Here is a 17330-nt window from a genome sequence, read left to right on the forward strand (position 1 = left end):
TAAAATAATCGAACCGCGACCACAGGGGTCTTTAGTCGCGGTTCGGGAGGAGACCCGCGACCAACTATCTGGGCCCAGCGCGCTCGGTCGACAGCTGGCGGACGGGAGGGGCTTTAGTCCCGGTTGGCCTGGCCAACCGGGACTAAAGGTCCTCAGGCTGGCCCGAAGGCCTTTAGTCGCGGTTGGCCAGGCCAACCGGGACTAAAGGCCCATCCCTATATATAGGACTCAGCTCACTTCACTTAGCCACAATTGGTGCCACTTCTATTCACAATATTCAGAAGGGGGGTGGTGGGTTTGCTTTTGGTTCCTCCTATGCACACAAGGTGTTCGATGAAATGCCCGAGAGCATGAAACAAACATGATATGAAGTGTCCGAGCCACACTTGAGCTTTCTCATTTATTTTTCCTCCGCGATCGCGGTTAGCAACTTGAACCTTTCATGTGTCATTGATAAAATATGCATGTGTGTAGTTCATTGTTTAATTTGTATTATTTCTAGCTAGTTAGTTTAACAAATGCATGATGGTTAATTATATACTTTATATAATAATAATGCAGATGAATCGGCAATGGATGTACGGTCCCCGACTCTCCGGCGAGTTCACTACGGGTTTGAAAGATTTCCTCGTAGTGGCAAATGCGAACAAGCAGCGAGGTTTTATTATCTGTCCATGTGCTGTCTGTAAGAATTAGAAGGGTTACTCCTCCTCAAGAGACGTTCACATGCACCTGCTTCGGCACGGTTCCATGCGAAGCTATAATTGTTGGACCAAGCATGGAGAAAGAGGGGTTAGAATGGAAGAAGATGAAGAAGGGGATGATATCGATGACAACTATCATGATCATTTCGGTGATACTTTCATGGAGGATGATGCTGAAGGTGGGGAAGGGTTAGGTGAAGGTGAAGAAGAGGCACATGATGAGCCCGCTGATGATCTTGGTCGGACCATTGCTGATGCACGGAGACGCTGCGAAACTGACAAGGAGAGGGAGAATTTGGATCGCATGTTAGAGGATCACAAAAAGTCGCTGTACCCAGGATGCGATAATAGTCTGAAAAAGCTGGGCTGCACACTGGATTTGCTAAAATGGAAGGCACGGGAAGGTGTAGCTGACTCATATTTGAAAATTTGCTGAAAATATTGAAGAATATGTTTCCGAAGAATAACAAGTTGCCCGCCAGTACGTACGAAGCAAAGAAGGTTGTCTGCCCTCTAGGTTTAGAGGTTCTGAAGATACATGCATGCATTAACGACTGCATCCTCTACCGCGGTGAATACGAGAATTTGAATGAATGCCCTGTATGCACTGCATTGCGTTATAAGATCAGAGGCGATGACCCTGGTGACGATGTTGAGGGCGAGAAACCCAGGAAGAGGGTTCCCGCCAAGGTGATGTGGTATGCTCCTATAATACCACGGTTGAAACGTCTGTTCAGGAACAAAAAGCATGCCAAGTCGTTGCGATGGCACAAAGAGGACCGTAAGTCCGACGGGGAGTTGAGACACCCCGCTGATGGAACGCAATGGAGAAAGATCGATAGAGTGTTCAAAGATTTTGCAGCTGACGCAAGGAACATAAGATTTGGTCTAAGTACTGATGACATGAATCCTTTTGGCGAGCAGAGCTCCAGCCATAGCACCTGGCCCGTGACTCTATGCATCTACAACCTTCCTCCTTGGTTGTGCATGAAGCGGAAGTTCATTATGATGCCAGTGCTCATCCAAGGTCCAAAGCAACCCGGCAACGACATCGATGTGTACCTAAGGCCATTAGTTGATGAACTTTTACAGTTGTGGGGCAGACCTGGTGTACGTGTCTGGGATGAGCACAAAGAAGAGGAATTTGACCTACGAGCGTTGCTTTTTGTAACCATCAACGATTGGCCTGCTCTCAGTAACCTTTCGGGACAGACAAATAAGGGATACAATGCATGCACGCACTGCTTACATGAGACTGAAAGTGTACGTTTGGGTAATTGTAAGAAGAACGTGTACCTGGGTCATCGTCGATTTCTTCCCTGAAATCGTAACGTAAGAAAGAAAGGCAAGCATTTCAACGGCAAGGCAGATCACCGGCCGAAGCCTGCGGAACATACTGGTGCTGAGATATTTGATATGGTCAAGGATTTGAAAGTCATATTTGGAAAGGGTCCTGGCGGACAATCAGTTCCGCGGGGAGTTGACGGGCACGCACCCATGTGGAAGAAGAAATCTATATTTTGGGAGCTACAATATTGGAAAGTCCTAGATGTCCGCTCTGCAATCGACGTGATGCATGTTACGAAGAATATTTGCGTGAACCTGCTAAGCTTCTTGGGCGTGTATGGGAAGACAAATGATACAAAGGAAGCACGGCAGGACCAGCAACTTTTGAAAGACCCAGATGACCGGCATCCGGAATGGTTTCAAGGTCGTGCCAGCTACGCTCTTACCAAAGAAGAGAAGGTCATTTTTTTTGAATGCCTGAGCAGTATGAAGGCCCCGTCTGGCTTCTCGTCGAATATAAAGGGAATAATAAACATGGCGGACAAAAAGTTCCTAAACCTGAAGTCTCATGACTGCCACGTGATTATGACGCAATTGCTTCCGATTGCTTTGAGGGGGCTCCTACCGGAAAATGTTCGAGTAGCCATTGTGAAGCTATGTGCATTCCTCAATGCAATCTCTCAGAAGGTAATCAATCCAGAAGATCTACCACGGTTACAGAACGATGTGGTCCAATGCCTTGTCAGTTTCGAGTTGGTGTTCCCACCATCCTTCTTCGATATTATGACGCACCTCCTGCTCCACCTAGTCGAAGAGATTTCCATTCTCGGTCCTGTATTTCTACACAATATGTTCCTCTTTGAGAGGTTCATGGGAGTATTAAAGAAATATGTTCGTAACCGTGCTAGGCCAGAAGGAAGCATCGTCAAGGGCTATGGAAATGAGGAGGTAATTGAGTTCTGTATTGACTATGTTCCTGACCTTAAGCCGATTGGTATTCCTCAATCGCGGCACGAGGGTAGACTAAGTGGAAAAGGCACGATCGGAATGAAATCAACGATATGTATGGACGGTCATTCTATGACTGAAGCACACCACACAGTTCTGCAAAATTCCAGCTTGGTGGCTCCGTACTTCGAGCAACACAAGAATATTTTACGCTCGGACAACCCGGGGAAGCCTGAATCCTGGATTAGAAAGGCCCACATGGAGACTTTCGGCAGTTGGTTGCGAAAACATTTAATGAATGGCAATGATGTTGGAGATCAGCTGTACATGTTGGCCAAGACACCATCTTCGACTATAACGACTTTCCAAGGGTACGAGATAAATGGGAATACATTTTACACCATCGCCCAAGATAAAAAGAGCACCAACCAAAACAGTGGTGTCCGCTTTGATGCAGCAACCGAGAATGGGCAAAAGGTCACATATTATGGTTACATAGAGGAGATATGGGAACTTGACTATGGACCCTCCTTTAAGGTCCCTTTGTTCCGGTGCAAATGGTTCAAGCTAACAGGAGGTGGGGTAAAGGTGGACGAGCAATACGGAATGAAAATGGTGGATTTCAACAATCTTGGTTACCTTGACGAACCATTCGTCCTTGCCAAAGATGTCGCTCAGGTTTTTTATTTGAAGGACATGAGTAGCAAACCGAGGGGAAAGATAAGAAAACGATCAGTACATCATGCGATGATCCAAAGCGCCACATTGTTCTTTCAGGGAAAAGAAACATCGTGGGAGTGGAGGACAAGACAGACATGTCAGAAGATTATAATATGTTTGGTGAAATTCCGCCCTTCAAAGTGAACACTGACCCAAGCATTAAGTTAAATGATGAGGATGCTCCATGGATACGGCACAATCGTAAGCAAGCAGGGACACAAGGGAAGAATTTATGTGTAATAATTTATTCTACCAAACTTTGTTGAATGGATCATGTGAATTAAAACGTACGATGGCGAATCCGGATGATTTGTATTTGGTCGATGAACTGAATGATGTATCAAACCTTTTGTCAAACCTTCAAGGGATCGAGGATGTAGAACAAAACAATCGGTATCGCCATCATACAGCCCTGCCGTGGCTACTGAGTGCATATATGCATACCAAATGCACGGCAGGACGTATGATGGCGAATCCGGATGATTTGTATTTGGTCGATGAACTGAATGATGTATCAAACCTTTTGTCAAACCTTCAAGGGATCGAGGATGTAGAACAAAACAATCGGTCTAAATTTTTAAAATGAATTAGTTTTATTTTTCTAGATTTTTTGATATATTATTTGTATTTTTAAGATTTTAAAATGAATTAGTTTTATTTTTTTGAATTTTTTGATATATTATTTGTATTTTTAAGATTTTCAAATGAATTAGTTTTATTTTTTTTGAATTTTTTGATATATTATTTCTATTTTAAGATTTTAAAATGAATTAGTTTTATTTTTCTGAATTTTTTGATATATTATTTGTATTTTTAAGATTTTAAAATGAATTAGTTTTATTTTTCTGAATTTTTTGATATATTATTTGTATTTTTAAGATTTTAAAATGAAAAGTATTTGAAAAAGGACCTTTAGTCGCGGTTCGTGACAGGCTCTTTCCACGCGGGAACGAAAACGGCGCGAAAGAACCTTTAGTCGCGGGTTGTGACACCAACCGCGACTAAAGGTACCCCTTTAGTCCCGGTTGGGGACACCAACGGCGACTAAAGGGTACCTTTAGTCGCGGTTGGTGTCCCCAACCGGGACTAAAGGCTTGCCCTATATATTCTCCGCGGCCCTCGTCTTCTCCGCGCTAAGGACCAAACGCATCCAGGACCTCGTCTTCTCCGCGGCGCCGCCCTCGTCTTCTCCGCGCCGCCCTCGTCTCCGGTAGGTGCCCGCCGCCGCCTGCCGTCCTCCTCGCGTGCCTAGAAGAAGAGGGGACCGCCGCCGTCGTCTTCTCGCCCTCGTCTTCTCGCCCGCCGCCGCCTGCCGTCCTCCGCCACCTGCCGTCCTCCTCGCGTGCCTAGAAGAAGAGGGGACCACCGCCGTCGTCTTCTCACCCGCCGCCGCCTGCCGTCCTCCGCCGCCTGCCGTCCTCCTCGTCGCCGCGTACTGGATGCGCGCCTTGCCAGCCTCGCGCGCGTGCGGAAACGGCGCCGCCGTGCGTGCCCGTGCTGGTGCTCACCGCCGCGTGGGAAAACTAAAAATTGAGCAAGAGAGCAGAGAGAGAGAGAAGGAGAGCGCTCGGGGTCGTGGGGCCCACCCGTCAGCGAGCGAGAGAGAGAGAGCAGAGAGAGAAAAGGGACTTGAGCAGTTTCTGTTTATAGATTCATAAATCCATAACTAATTCATAAATTCTCCAATTTGAGTGATTCAAATTTCTATACATTCAGGAACTTGAGCAGTTTCTGTTTATAGAAAAAGTTCAACATGCTTCTGCAATAATGTTTGCACTAAATAATTAAATACAGAAAAGGGAACTAAAAATGGAAACTTGCAAAATTCATAACTTGAATTCTGTTAACTCAAATTGAGCAAACTTGAGCTCTAAAATTTTGTCTTAACAAAATATACACAATGGTATTTTATTTGGGAATAATTGTATAAATTTGACCAAAAAAACATCAATTTTCTGTTTTGGTCATAAAAGAAAAGGAAAAAGAAAATGGCATAACTAATTAAATAATTATCCAAAAATTATGTTTAATACCTCAAAATGTTCAGTGAAACATTTGGCACATGTTTTCAACCTTATACATGCAGTTTGACATCTAAAGTATTTCTGTTTTTGTTGTTTTCCAAAAATGGCTGAAATGAAAGCAAAAATTAATAGCTCTTAATCATTCAACCGTCGCTGCTCCTCCTCTATGTCCCCTTAATCTTATTTTTTAATTCCTTTATACTTAATTAATTTTTACTACATGCAGGAGTGACATATGGCGGACGATAGAGCCGAGCCGCTTAGGGATCCGGAGGCTGAACGTTATTTAATGGGCATCATAAACAACGAGATTCCTTATGTGCCGGGCTCAGAAGATGAGCAAGAAGAGGATGTAGTCTCTTCTTTTCTGAACCTTGACGGTGGAACAGACATTGTCGATGATCAAGAAGGTGAAGGAATGGACATTGTCGACGGAGGTCAACCGTCAACAAACGACGATCTCGAATTGCAAGTAGCAACCACCTCCGACGAGGTATATATATACATTGAGCCTCTCGTGATACAAACTTACTGAAATGTGAATACATATGTATTAACGCGCGCGACTCTCTTTCTTTTTTTTGCCCTCGGCCGGATCGAGTACGACAAAGCATGGCAAATCCAAGGCGATGAAAACAGGAGAAACATATACCATTGATTTTGTCAGTGAAACCGGCAAGCCCCTACAGCACATCTCAAAGTTTATCAACCAATGCGGAGTCATTGTTAGAGACAACGTCCCGATCACCGTCCAGGAATGGAAGGAGCCAAAGAAGGCACGTCTTGGTTTCAGTTTTGTCGACAAGAGAACGAAAAAGGATTGCTGGAGAAAGCTTATGGAACATTTCATTCTACCTCCGGAATACAACAAAGTCGATGAATTCGGTAACGAGGTTCCGGGTGGACGTGAGAGGAGGAGGCTAGTTAAAGAGTTCGCTCTTCAGAAGATGGCCGAAGCATTCCGGAACTTCAAGAAAAATTTAACCCGTGACTATGTCAACAAGGGCAAGACTCCGGATTTCAATGGACAACATGAGAAACTGAAAGATGATTGGCCAGAATTTGTGAGGCAAAAGAAATAGGAGCATTTCAAGGAAATATCGAAAAAATAAGGATAATGCGAGTAAGAAAAAGTACCATCATATTATGGGGCCAGGAGGATACCGCCTTTCGGAGCCTAAGTGGCAGAAGATGGAGGAGGACCTGAGGGTGAGAGGAATCCCTCTAGGTACAGAGGGATGGGACCCAAGGGCCAAAAGCTGGTGGTACGGGCATGGGGGATCGCTAGACCCGGAGACAGGGGTGTGTGTTCACCGGAAGAAAAAGTTTGCTCCCACCCAAGCCCTTATTGACGCAATGACCCAAGCTCAAGAGGGCTTGATCAAGTTCAATAGAGAGAAAGACGCACTGACAACAGCCCTCGGGAATGATGAACACGGAGGACATGTACGAGGCAAAGGCAGAATTCCGTGGAAAGTAGGGTTTTCCCAGGACAATGACCCGTACTGTTACAGAAGCCGTAAGAGAAAGACGGACCGGGATGCAGATCTTTTGGCGAAGTTTGCATCGGAACTCCATGAGTTGAAGCAGACCGTGCATGAACTAGTAAAAGAAAAATCGGCTGCAGGGCCGCATGAAGATCATGAAGCGGATCGCGGAAGCCAGCAGCGGAGAAGCAGCGTGGCTTCCACGGATGCCCCGCCTGGTGCTAATGCACCGACGGTCGAGATTCGTGCACCGGAGCCTCACTACCCCGTGGATGATGTAAAGGAGATGAAAGAATGTGATCTGCATTATCCCGTGGGGAACGTTTCCACGAAGGTAGCTACCGGCAGTGCTTTACCCTGTACACCTGGAGCACTCCACCACAACAACCCCATTGCATATGGCTATGCTCGTGTCACGGTGGAAGACATAGTCCAAGAGTTTGAGGACCTGGAGATTGACAAAGCTACACCCGAAGGGGAGAGAAGACTTGGAGATGTCAAGCGCCAGATCATTCTATGGAAAAAGAAGTACATAGTGTTTCCAGGCGAGGCGCCAAGGCTAACAAGTCCACCCCCCTCCGATGGTGGTGGTGGTGGTGGTGGTGGTGGCGGTGGTGGTGGTCGTGGTGGTTCACCTACACCTCCTTCACACCATTCGACGCCGCCCCCGATCCACAACCTCCGGCGGGTAAGCAGCCGCCGCCCCCCAATCCTCCTCCGGCGGGTACGACGCCCCCCAATCCTCCTCCGGCGGGTACGACGCCCCCCAATCCACCTCTGGCGAAGAAGCAGAAGCTGGCGGACAGCAAGGAAACCCGCTCCTGGACTATTAACCCGGACCCTTATGTACCTAAGACCACAAGGGTACCGGAGCCATCACTGAAGCCTCTCCTCCCAAGGCCTTGGGAACTTAGTGAAGCTGAAACCAAATTGGCCGCGTCTGCTCATTATGAGAAATGGAAGGTGGATACGAAGGCGATAAAAGAGCCTGAGCCCAAGCAAGTATTCACTGAGAAGCAAAAGAAGTGGGCTAAGGATTTTTTGACGACACCGTCCCAAGCCGAGTTGAATATGCCTGACGACTATGGACATGAACTTCGTAGGCAAGCAAAAATATTGAAGGAGGAGAAAGAAGAAAGTAAAAAAAGCGGGAAACAAGTTGACCAGCTCGGGATGCAGAATAAACAAGCGATCCCCCCGCTCATAGTGAAAGCCGGTCCGGAAGAGGACCCCGAGATCATAGCAGCTGCGGCAGCACTTGGATTGACTGTAGCGAGTGCCATGAAACAAGCGTCCGAGATGGGTTTGACTCTTCGTGCCTCGTTAGGCCTTGAGGATGCGCCAGTATGTGAGATAGCATTACAATATGTGCGGAATGGGCCTCTCGTCGAGCCTGCGCGGGAAAAGAGTCTACCACCACAAATGCAAAATCTGCTACGTTGGTACAAGCATTTCATAACATGGGCCGGCAAAGAATATGTTTATGCGGATGTTACAGAGGAGCATCACACCAAACGGTACTCTGTACAAGTTCATATGAGTGAATTGTTCCAGCTGTTCAATCTGCGCGAGCTCGACAAATCTATCCTGAGTTGCTACGTTCTGTAAGTGGTTTATTTCTACCTCATCTCGTTCTTCATTGCCTGCACTATATATATATATATATATATATATATATATATATATATATATATATATATATATATATATATATATTTTCCTAACTATATTGTTGCGTACGCTATTATGCAGATTGAAGATTTGGGAATGCAAAATAAGAAACATCCATGATGTTGGGTTCATTGACCCACATATCGTTAATGGACATGTGTTACAAAATCACCCCGAAGACGTGGAGAAAGACTTGTACAAATTTCTTAGAAAGCATCAACTCAAAAGTCATATTCTATTTCCTTACCATTTTGGGTGAGTGTTTCTCTCTTGTGCCCATTCTCTTTTGTTTACTCCATGCATGGTATGTCTAATCGATGAGTTATGCATGACTGTGCATGTAACGTGTCCGCAGGTTCCACTGGATTCTGCTAAATATTGAACTTCACACCTCCAGAGTTCTAATCATGGACTCTATGGATTCAGATTCAAAGCGTTGGGCCGACATGAGAAAAATGCTGCAAAAGTAATTATTTTCAATCATTTGAGCTCTATATCGATCGGTCTCTTTCGTTCATTTCCTAATATCAAGTAACTAATAACTCCCTTGTTCATTTAATTTTCTTTGCCCTGTAGGGTTTGGAGACGGTTCTCAGAAGAAATTGTCGGTGAATTCAAACATGAGCTAGATTTTAGAAGGTTAGTTAATGTGGATAAGCAGCCACCGCGGACCAATCTATGTGGATACTATGTTTGTGAGAACATCCGGAGACACTCCTCTGAGCGGAAGGCATCGGATAGCGTGCGGAAGGCGACGGATAACTTGCGGAGGAGGCTTAGTCCAGAAGCTCGCTTCCGACCAATTCAAGATGAATTAGCAGGATTTTTTATGAGGGAAGTCCTCAATCCTAAAGGAGAACACTATACCGAGGACGAAGAAATTTATATGCATACCCGAGATTGAAACTTGTTCGAAGTTGTATATGGTCATCCATCCTAATTGTGTATGGAAACTTGTTCGAAGTTGTATATGGTCACCCGAGATTGAATATATATTATATATTCCTCTTGAATTCTTCTTGTTTGAAATTTCATATGCATGTATATAGTAGTGTAGAATATGTGTACTGAAACTTCATCAAAATTAAAATAAAACACAAAATAAAATATAAAAGAAATAAAACACTACAAATTAAAAAGAAACCAGGTTTAGGGGGGATAAAACCCTAAACCTGCGGAGGAGGCCTTTAGTCCCGGTTAGCCACGAGAACCGGGACTAAAGGTCCTCTGCCCCGACGGACTCCTGGCGCCCACGTGGACGGGCCTTTAGTCGCGGTTCGTAAGAGGCGCGACTAAAGGGGGGGCCTTTAGTCGCGCATATTTAGTCCCGGTTGCACAGCCGGGATTAATGGCCTTTACGAACCGGGACTAAAGGCCTATTTTCTACTAGTGCTACATCATTCTCATTTATCAGTGTATTTCCATATTGATTTTCCCATTCACAATGGTAAGCAGAACGAACCGAAAACAAGCAATTTCTGTATATGTAAGCTTCTTTGAGCATCAATATGCCAGAAGGTATGATTCACTAGTTGAACATCCCAATCTATAGTGGTCGGGTCTATAAGATCGCTCACATGGGAGGGAAGTTGACTGCCTGTGTTCATAAGAACCTTCTTTGTAGGTGATTGTGGAATCCACGCATCTTCCTAGATATTTATTTTTTCTCCGTTCCCAACTCTTTAAATATGTCCCTTTTAAACAAAAATCAACTTCTGACATAATACTCTGCCACGTATAGGAGGACCGTTTCTTCAAAGTTGCATTAAGAAGGTCCCTATCCGGGAACTATTTGGCCTTCAGAATAGTAGCGCATAATGATATCAATCAACCGCCATGCATAAAGGGCATCTTCGACTCTCAAAACGGACACAATATTTGTCAAATTGGTATGTACTCGTCCGCGAACACGGATACGGGAGCCGGCCCTCCAACCCTGCCCCCCTATATAGCCCCCGTTTTTCTAAGTCCGCACCGCTCAAAATAATAGCATATCAATCTTTGATGAGTGAAAAATATTCAAATGCGACACTAGTCCGAATCCATTGTTTCAAACAAGGGAGAAAATTTATCAAAAAATTAGCACGGCCATTACACCAAACACTTGTCGGGCTTGGGGATCCCCACGCGACGACATCCACATAGGAGGATGGTACCTGCTGCATGACGGACGGATGAGAGGTGGAACAACGACGTAGGCAAAGCGGCATGGCGACCCGGCGGCCAAGGTGGTACAGTGGTGGCGTCATCCAAGGATGAAACGGGTGCAGAGCAAGGGGGGCAAGATATAGACGCGGGATCCAGGTGTGGTTTTCGTGGGCTGGGGGTGTCGATCGAAGTCCTACGCGGTGGAGGTTCAGACTCCCGCAAAGAGACATTAGCACAATATATTGTACTCGGTGTTTCAATAAAAATAGGCATTAGCACAAGTATGAGAGACAATGTTTAATATGTATTGTTTGTTTAGTGGGTGGGGCTAGGTGCTAGCCGACTGGCGCTAGATCCCGATTAGTTGCCTGCCAACTGCACGATGCGCCTCATGTGAGTCATGCGATTTGTTGTCATCCTTCTCATCACATCGCTCGCGGAAAAAGGGGGGAATCCCTCGCTGAGTTTGGGGAGTCCTTAGGCTTCCTTCCCTTCAATTGTTGCACGTCACTAACCCGTCATGTGCACCGCTGGGCCACCTAGATCTAACATGTGTGTTGCGACACTCTGCAGGGTACTAGTGCACCATGCGCGCAACCACCGTTAGTCGATGGTCGCCGCTTGCACCATGTGGCCCCATGGACGGTGCCTCCACACGCTCGTGGATGGGATGGGCTTACCCTTGCCACGGGGAGGAGGTAGGGGTAGGGATAATGGGGTTTTCTTTTTTGGTTGGAAGGACATCAGGGATTAGGTGAAAGCTTTGGTGATTTTGGTTATATTATATAGATTTAGTTGGGGATTCTTAAAGTATAGGTACGGATTTTCTGTAATTAGTTGAAATCTTGGTCTGATTAGTTGGCGGAACTTTCTAAAATTTGTTCAAAGTCCTATGGATATTTGTTCAAAGTTCACCAAAATTAAATAAATAATCTTTCGATGGTTCAGTTGAAATAATTTCATTTTTTGGGGGTCCAATTATCTGGATCTTTGAGGTGAAAGATAGGTGTAGAGGGAAGGCGGGTGAACGGTGTCAGGATGAGATGAGCAGAAGGTAAAGTTCGAGAAGAGCTCCAGAACCACGGGGTTTGTAGGGAAGAGAGCATCCCCATGATCACCCATCGATTAGCCTCCCTCATAGTATTAACTCCAATATATGTAACACCACAACAAGGATACACTACAATTACAAGACTTTTGTACAGTTTATGTACTGGTCATGTATGATTCAGAAGAGTAGCATTCTTGTGTAATCCTCAAGGACAGGGAGCCTGTGCTCGTGGTCGTAGCCATACATGACGCTGACCATCCTTGCGAAATTGAGTGACGCTCGAATGAAGGTAGGGGATAGTGATGACCTCGTCCTGGAGAAGCACTCCCTGTTGAGACCCTCCCACTCACCTGCAATCATCTCCAACATGTGCTCTTCTGCGTCCCCATGAGGGCTCTCTTTTAGGTAGAGCTCCTTGTACGAACCGTCAAGCCCTTCTTGCGCTTCATCCTGCATGGGACATAGAGAAAAAAAAAATTAAGATCAGGCTTAGCCGGTGTCGATGTTATGGAGTGAATTAATTCACATAAAATTACTATTATTAATCCTTTTTAAAATATGATGATGTATATATGTGTATGTGCAGCTGTACATGCATTTCATGGGCATGTCAAGTCAAAGTTTTTGGCGTGTTCTGACCTTTGCACTGCCCATGTCGTCCCAGAGCCTCATGATTTTTGCAGGGCATGAGATAATCCGAGACATGTGGTCGTTGTTTTCCTCCGTTATATCATGGCCTAGCATGAAGAGAAGATGCATAAACAAAAGTGGTGCTCCTGAGGTGATGATGCCGTTTCTCAGGTAGTCCTCCCGTGCAGGGACGTGATTACCAGACAACCATTTTGCCTCAATCATGAATCCATCAAACAAAGTTGCCCACTGCAAGATAAAGGAAAGGAGGTAAGCTTTCTCCAAGGAAGCTCCAGTGTTATATTCGTAAGATTTTTAAAAATGATCAATAAAAAATTGTAGTACATAAATTTAAATATTTTTTTTGAAAGGAGGATTACCCCTGGCCTCTGCATCAGGAGATACACACAGCCATACATAAATACAAATATATGAGGTGATACTATTAATATATTTAATTTCTTAGGCAAACAAAATGAAGAATTATTCCAGAAGACATACGGCTTTCTTGAGATGATTGATTGAGTTCAGTCCATGCTCTTTCATGGACATGTCAGCGATATCATTTGTTATATTGTAAAGAGCCTTGTAGCATGATATCATGTAGCTTGGGAGTGAATCAACAGCTTCAAGATTCCACCTGTCAAAATGTGCATTTTGTGTGTGAAACTTTTATCACAATTAAGAACATGTACTTATATATATCATCGTATAAGGCATTAATTAAACCACGATTTTTTCCTCCATTAGCAAATAGATGCCGCTATTGGCACAAAAATTCTACCATATGCCATTTCCATTTAAAACAAAAAAGTATAAATCTACAAAAAATACTCACAAGCCTCGTATGTTTAACTAACATATCTTCTATATATAAATAAATAACCCCCATTACTAGATTTCTACGGACATGTGCATGCTTCAATGCGACCTCAATTATTGATCGGATAGCCGTCCGATCAAAATCTTGTGGCATTAGCAAGTCATGCATATACTCGTAAATACATTTTTTGCACTAATCTATCCATGTACAACATGCCACATGAAGTCATTCTCTTCCAGAGGAATCAAGTCATGCATGTTATAATCTTTTGCATTAATTTGTTGTGTGGGCATGAATGATATATATGTGTTGGACACTTGGGGCAAACTTATATAGTTCATGCTTCACATTTTTGTTAGAAGATGTGCCGCGTTAAGTTCAGTTCAATTTCTTCTCTCTTTTTATACAAAATTTTGTCAGATATTCATATGTTCTATTGTTTCTAAAATATAAACCAAGGACAATCTCACATTGTTTTTTCCATTAGTTTTGGTTGTTTTTAAGCACCTATTTATGCACTTGTTTTAACACGAATTCCCGTGGCAACATGTCAATGTTAGAAAAAGTATGATTGTTTAAGTGGACGTTTTAGGAGGCTATTTATTTGTGCAGGACGGAATTATGCGGTGAGTCTAAATGCATTAATCTATAATGGGAACATGCATGCTCACATTATGATTGCCTCATTAAAGAGGGAGAGCTCCTCTTGTGTGGCAACGAGATCAAAGATGTCATCCACAATGTAGACCATTGAGATGATCTTTGTGATCGCAATTCGATACTTAGAGAAGGAGTAACCCTCGAGGATAGTCATGGGCCACATGTACCATTTCACTACTTGGTCCCTTGCAGCCGGTATTTCTTTGGCCAATCCCAGATCCATCCACCATCTGTGTGTGAAATGAACATTTCATAGTAAAAATCACCCCACTTTTAATTGTGGGATTACATGAGCAATTAAAATTATTAATTTATAGAAAATTTGCAGGAGTTCTAGCGTTTCTCTTATCAAGAGAATGAGTAGATTAGACAATCTCCATAAAATTAATTATGGAAGGAGAGTACCTGTTAACCTCTTGCATTTCCCTCTGATGCTGCAACTTGTTAATCTGAAACTCTGCAACTGCCAACTTCTCAATTGCAGTGTTCCTAGTGGGCAAGCTCTGGAGGTAGCTCAGGTGGTGCCTGGCCTTGAACTGCATCAGGCTGACATGATAGGGATGGTCTAGTGACTGCTTTACATATCTTGCCAGATTTGGCTCCAAGTAATTCAGTGTAGATCTAAGGTGTTTTCTTGAGTACTCCTTTGCCTTGTAGAGTGAAGCTTCTCCCATATTGAGTTGTGACACATCATGCAAGCTCAACAATCCTCTGATATCTTGGCTATGAGCTAGGCTGAAATCACCATTGCCATTTGCAAACTTTTGAAGAACCCCATCTGCCGCGGTGAGGACAAGGGTTTTCAGGCAAGTACATATAATGAAAAAAAATTGTTATCTGGGAAAATCTGCTTAAGGAAGACAATATATTTTATTCTGGAGTTGGCTACACCTATGTTATTATACCACTCACACTATTTTGTAAAAATATATAAAATGTAGTTTGCTGACCAGCCGAAACATGATATCCACCTTCCCTCATCAGCCTCATGGAAAGGGTTACATCGAGGAGATTATCACTACGTATGAGATCCATGCATGAGTCCACGACATTGCCGATCTCGTCTTGGAAATATTGGTCAATGCAGAGGTGTTTGAGGTGATCAACAATGGTCATCATGCCACGGCTGCTTTTTGGATGTTGAAGGAACAACGCTTGCACACTTGTTAGGGCCTCTTGGTGTTGCACGGAGAGCAGATCCTTTGTAACAAGAAAACCACATTTAGAAACGTGCTATATATCATAAACTACTAATTAATCACGCTGTGAGTTAATTGCTGTGTCATACGAGAACTATATACCTGGAAGTCACAGTCATCGGACAGCGCATGGGGTGTGGCCTCCCGTCGCCCATGGCAGATCACCGGCGCCCAGGGGCAGAAGAAAGCATTTGGCCGGCCTCTCGGGCCACCATTTCCGGCCACCGGCAAAGACGAATGGAACATTATTGGCTGGGCGGAGAAGGACAAGGAGGTGATCTGGGCAGCAGCCATCAGTTCCTTGATGCAAATGGCTCTTTACTAGGCAGGTCTTCGGATGGATGATACGGGCTGTGCAGGATTGCCCCGCAAATTTATAGGGAGAGGAGAGCTCGATCGCAGCATCGATTCCCTGATGTGCGAGTGACTTGAGTGGTGTCTGGTGTGTGAACCGGGAAACCGCCGCGCAAAGCAAAGTGTCACGGATGAGCCACGTGCAAAATTCACTGGTGCATTTTCACTAGATAGTTGAAGCTTTTATTGAGCTCATCGTTGCACTGAGCATATATACAAGGGTATAAAAGCCATATCCAATGGTACACCCCCAACTGTATTATCTAAAAGGATGTCATGGACAAAAAAAATGCTGATGTCTGAGCTGAATTAGTTAGAAGAAAGAGAAATTTGGTACTTTGAAAATAAAACTCTGCCACTGCGTCAGATGCTTATTTCACACTATATGGAACATACTTGGGTTTGAACCCTGAATGATTCGATTCCGACGAGATCTGTAGTGGCAAGCATGGGTAGGGGCACACTTGGTCGGCCACGTGTTTGCCTCGCGATATGTAAACTTGGTTGGGAGCCTGCAAGTGTTTGGCTCTTTTAGCAGACACTGCATGCTCCACCCACCCCATTTCTTGCCTTTTTTTCCTTTTGTGCCTTAAAATTATACTCCCTCCATTTCATAATATAAGAATGTTTTTCAAGCTAACATAATATGAAAAACGTTTTTATATTATGGGAGGGAGGGAGTATCTATTATATCTTTGAACCAAAAGTTGAATTTATGTTTCAAGTTGCATGTGCATATTCCTTGCGATGAGAGCTTCCAAACAAGACCACTCTTGAATACGTTTTTTTTACAAGTTTGTTTTTCTACCAAGTTTCAAGTACTGAAACTTGATAATTGAAATATTTAGTTTTTACCAAGTCTCACCAATGCAAGTTCCATATGAATTGGCTCAATTTGTAATATTAAGTTTTTTTTAGGGTTTAGGTTTTAAAATTTGAAACTTGGTGAATTTATCCCTCACTCTTTATCAAGTTTCAAAGTTTTACAAACTTTCTATTTTTTTGTCGGATTTTCTAACATGTTTACCTATTTTTGACCTATATTATGCTTTAGTACTCCCTCCGTTCCTAAATATTTGTCTTTCTAGATATTTCAACAAGTGACTACATACGGAGCAAAAGGAGCGAATCTACACTCTAAAATATGTCTACATACATCCGTATGTGGTAATCCATTTGAAATAACTAGAAAGACAAATATTTCGGAACGGAGGGAGTATATGATAAACAACATTACATGAACTGAAAAATGCATCTATGTGGGTGTCGAAGTTTTATTCCTCCTGGATCCACCGGAGGTGCGCCATGAGCCAAGCTCGTTGTGGTCTATGTGTTTTCATCCTAACGGTGCAAAGTTGTTGAGACTCAGAAGTTTATTGAAGCATCGGTCGAAAAGTCATCAAGGTAGTCCAGAAGCTCGCTGTTTCACTGAACCCATTTCAAGCCGGGTAAAAGTCGTCTTCGAGGCCGGTCGCCCTACGTTGTCCAGGCAGCAGACACGGATGATTACGTGTGAAAAGTATCACGTATATTCATTGGGACATTGACATGTACGCGCTCGCGGTTTCTCTGGCAGCCGCAACTAGCTGAGGCGTCTCTGCCTCAGAGGGCATGAATTAACCCG

General features: G+C 44.0%; 1 protein-coding gene across 1 annotated transcript; it reads right to left on the reverse strand.

The window, feature by feature from the left end:
* Nucleotides 1-12114: 12114 nt before the first annotated feature.
* LOC109765288 (S-(+)-linalool synthase, chloroplastic-like) lies at nucleotides 12115-15646 on the reverse strand. The gene is made up of 7 exons (XM_040393916.3): nucleotides 15455-15646; nucleotides 15104-15353; nucleotides 14559-14931; nucleotides 14165-14383; nucleotides 13172-13310; nucleotides 12680-12919; nucleotides 12115-12490 (listed from the first exon to the last, which is right to left on the reverse strand). The coding sequence occupies exons 1-7, from the start codon at nucleotides 15644-15646 to the stop codon at nucleotides 12218-12220; spliced, it is 1686 nt and encodes a 561-aa protein (XP_040249850.3). The 3' UTR covers nucleotides 12115-12217.
* Between the last annotated feature and the right edge of the window lie 1684 nt (nucleotides 15647-17330).

Source organism: Aegilops tauschii, chromosome 6 (assembly GCF_002575655.3).
Source record: "Aegilops tauschii subsp. strangulata cultivar AL8/78 chromosome 6, Aet v6.0, whole genome shotgun sequence".
NCBI lineage: Eukaryota > Viridiplantae > Streptophyta > Magnoliopsida > Poales > Poaceae > Aegilops > Aegilops tauschii.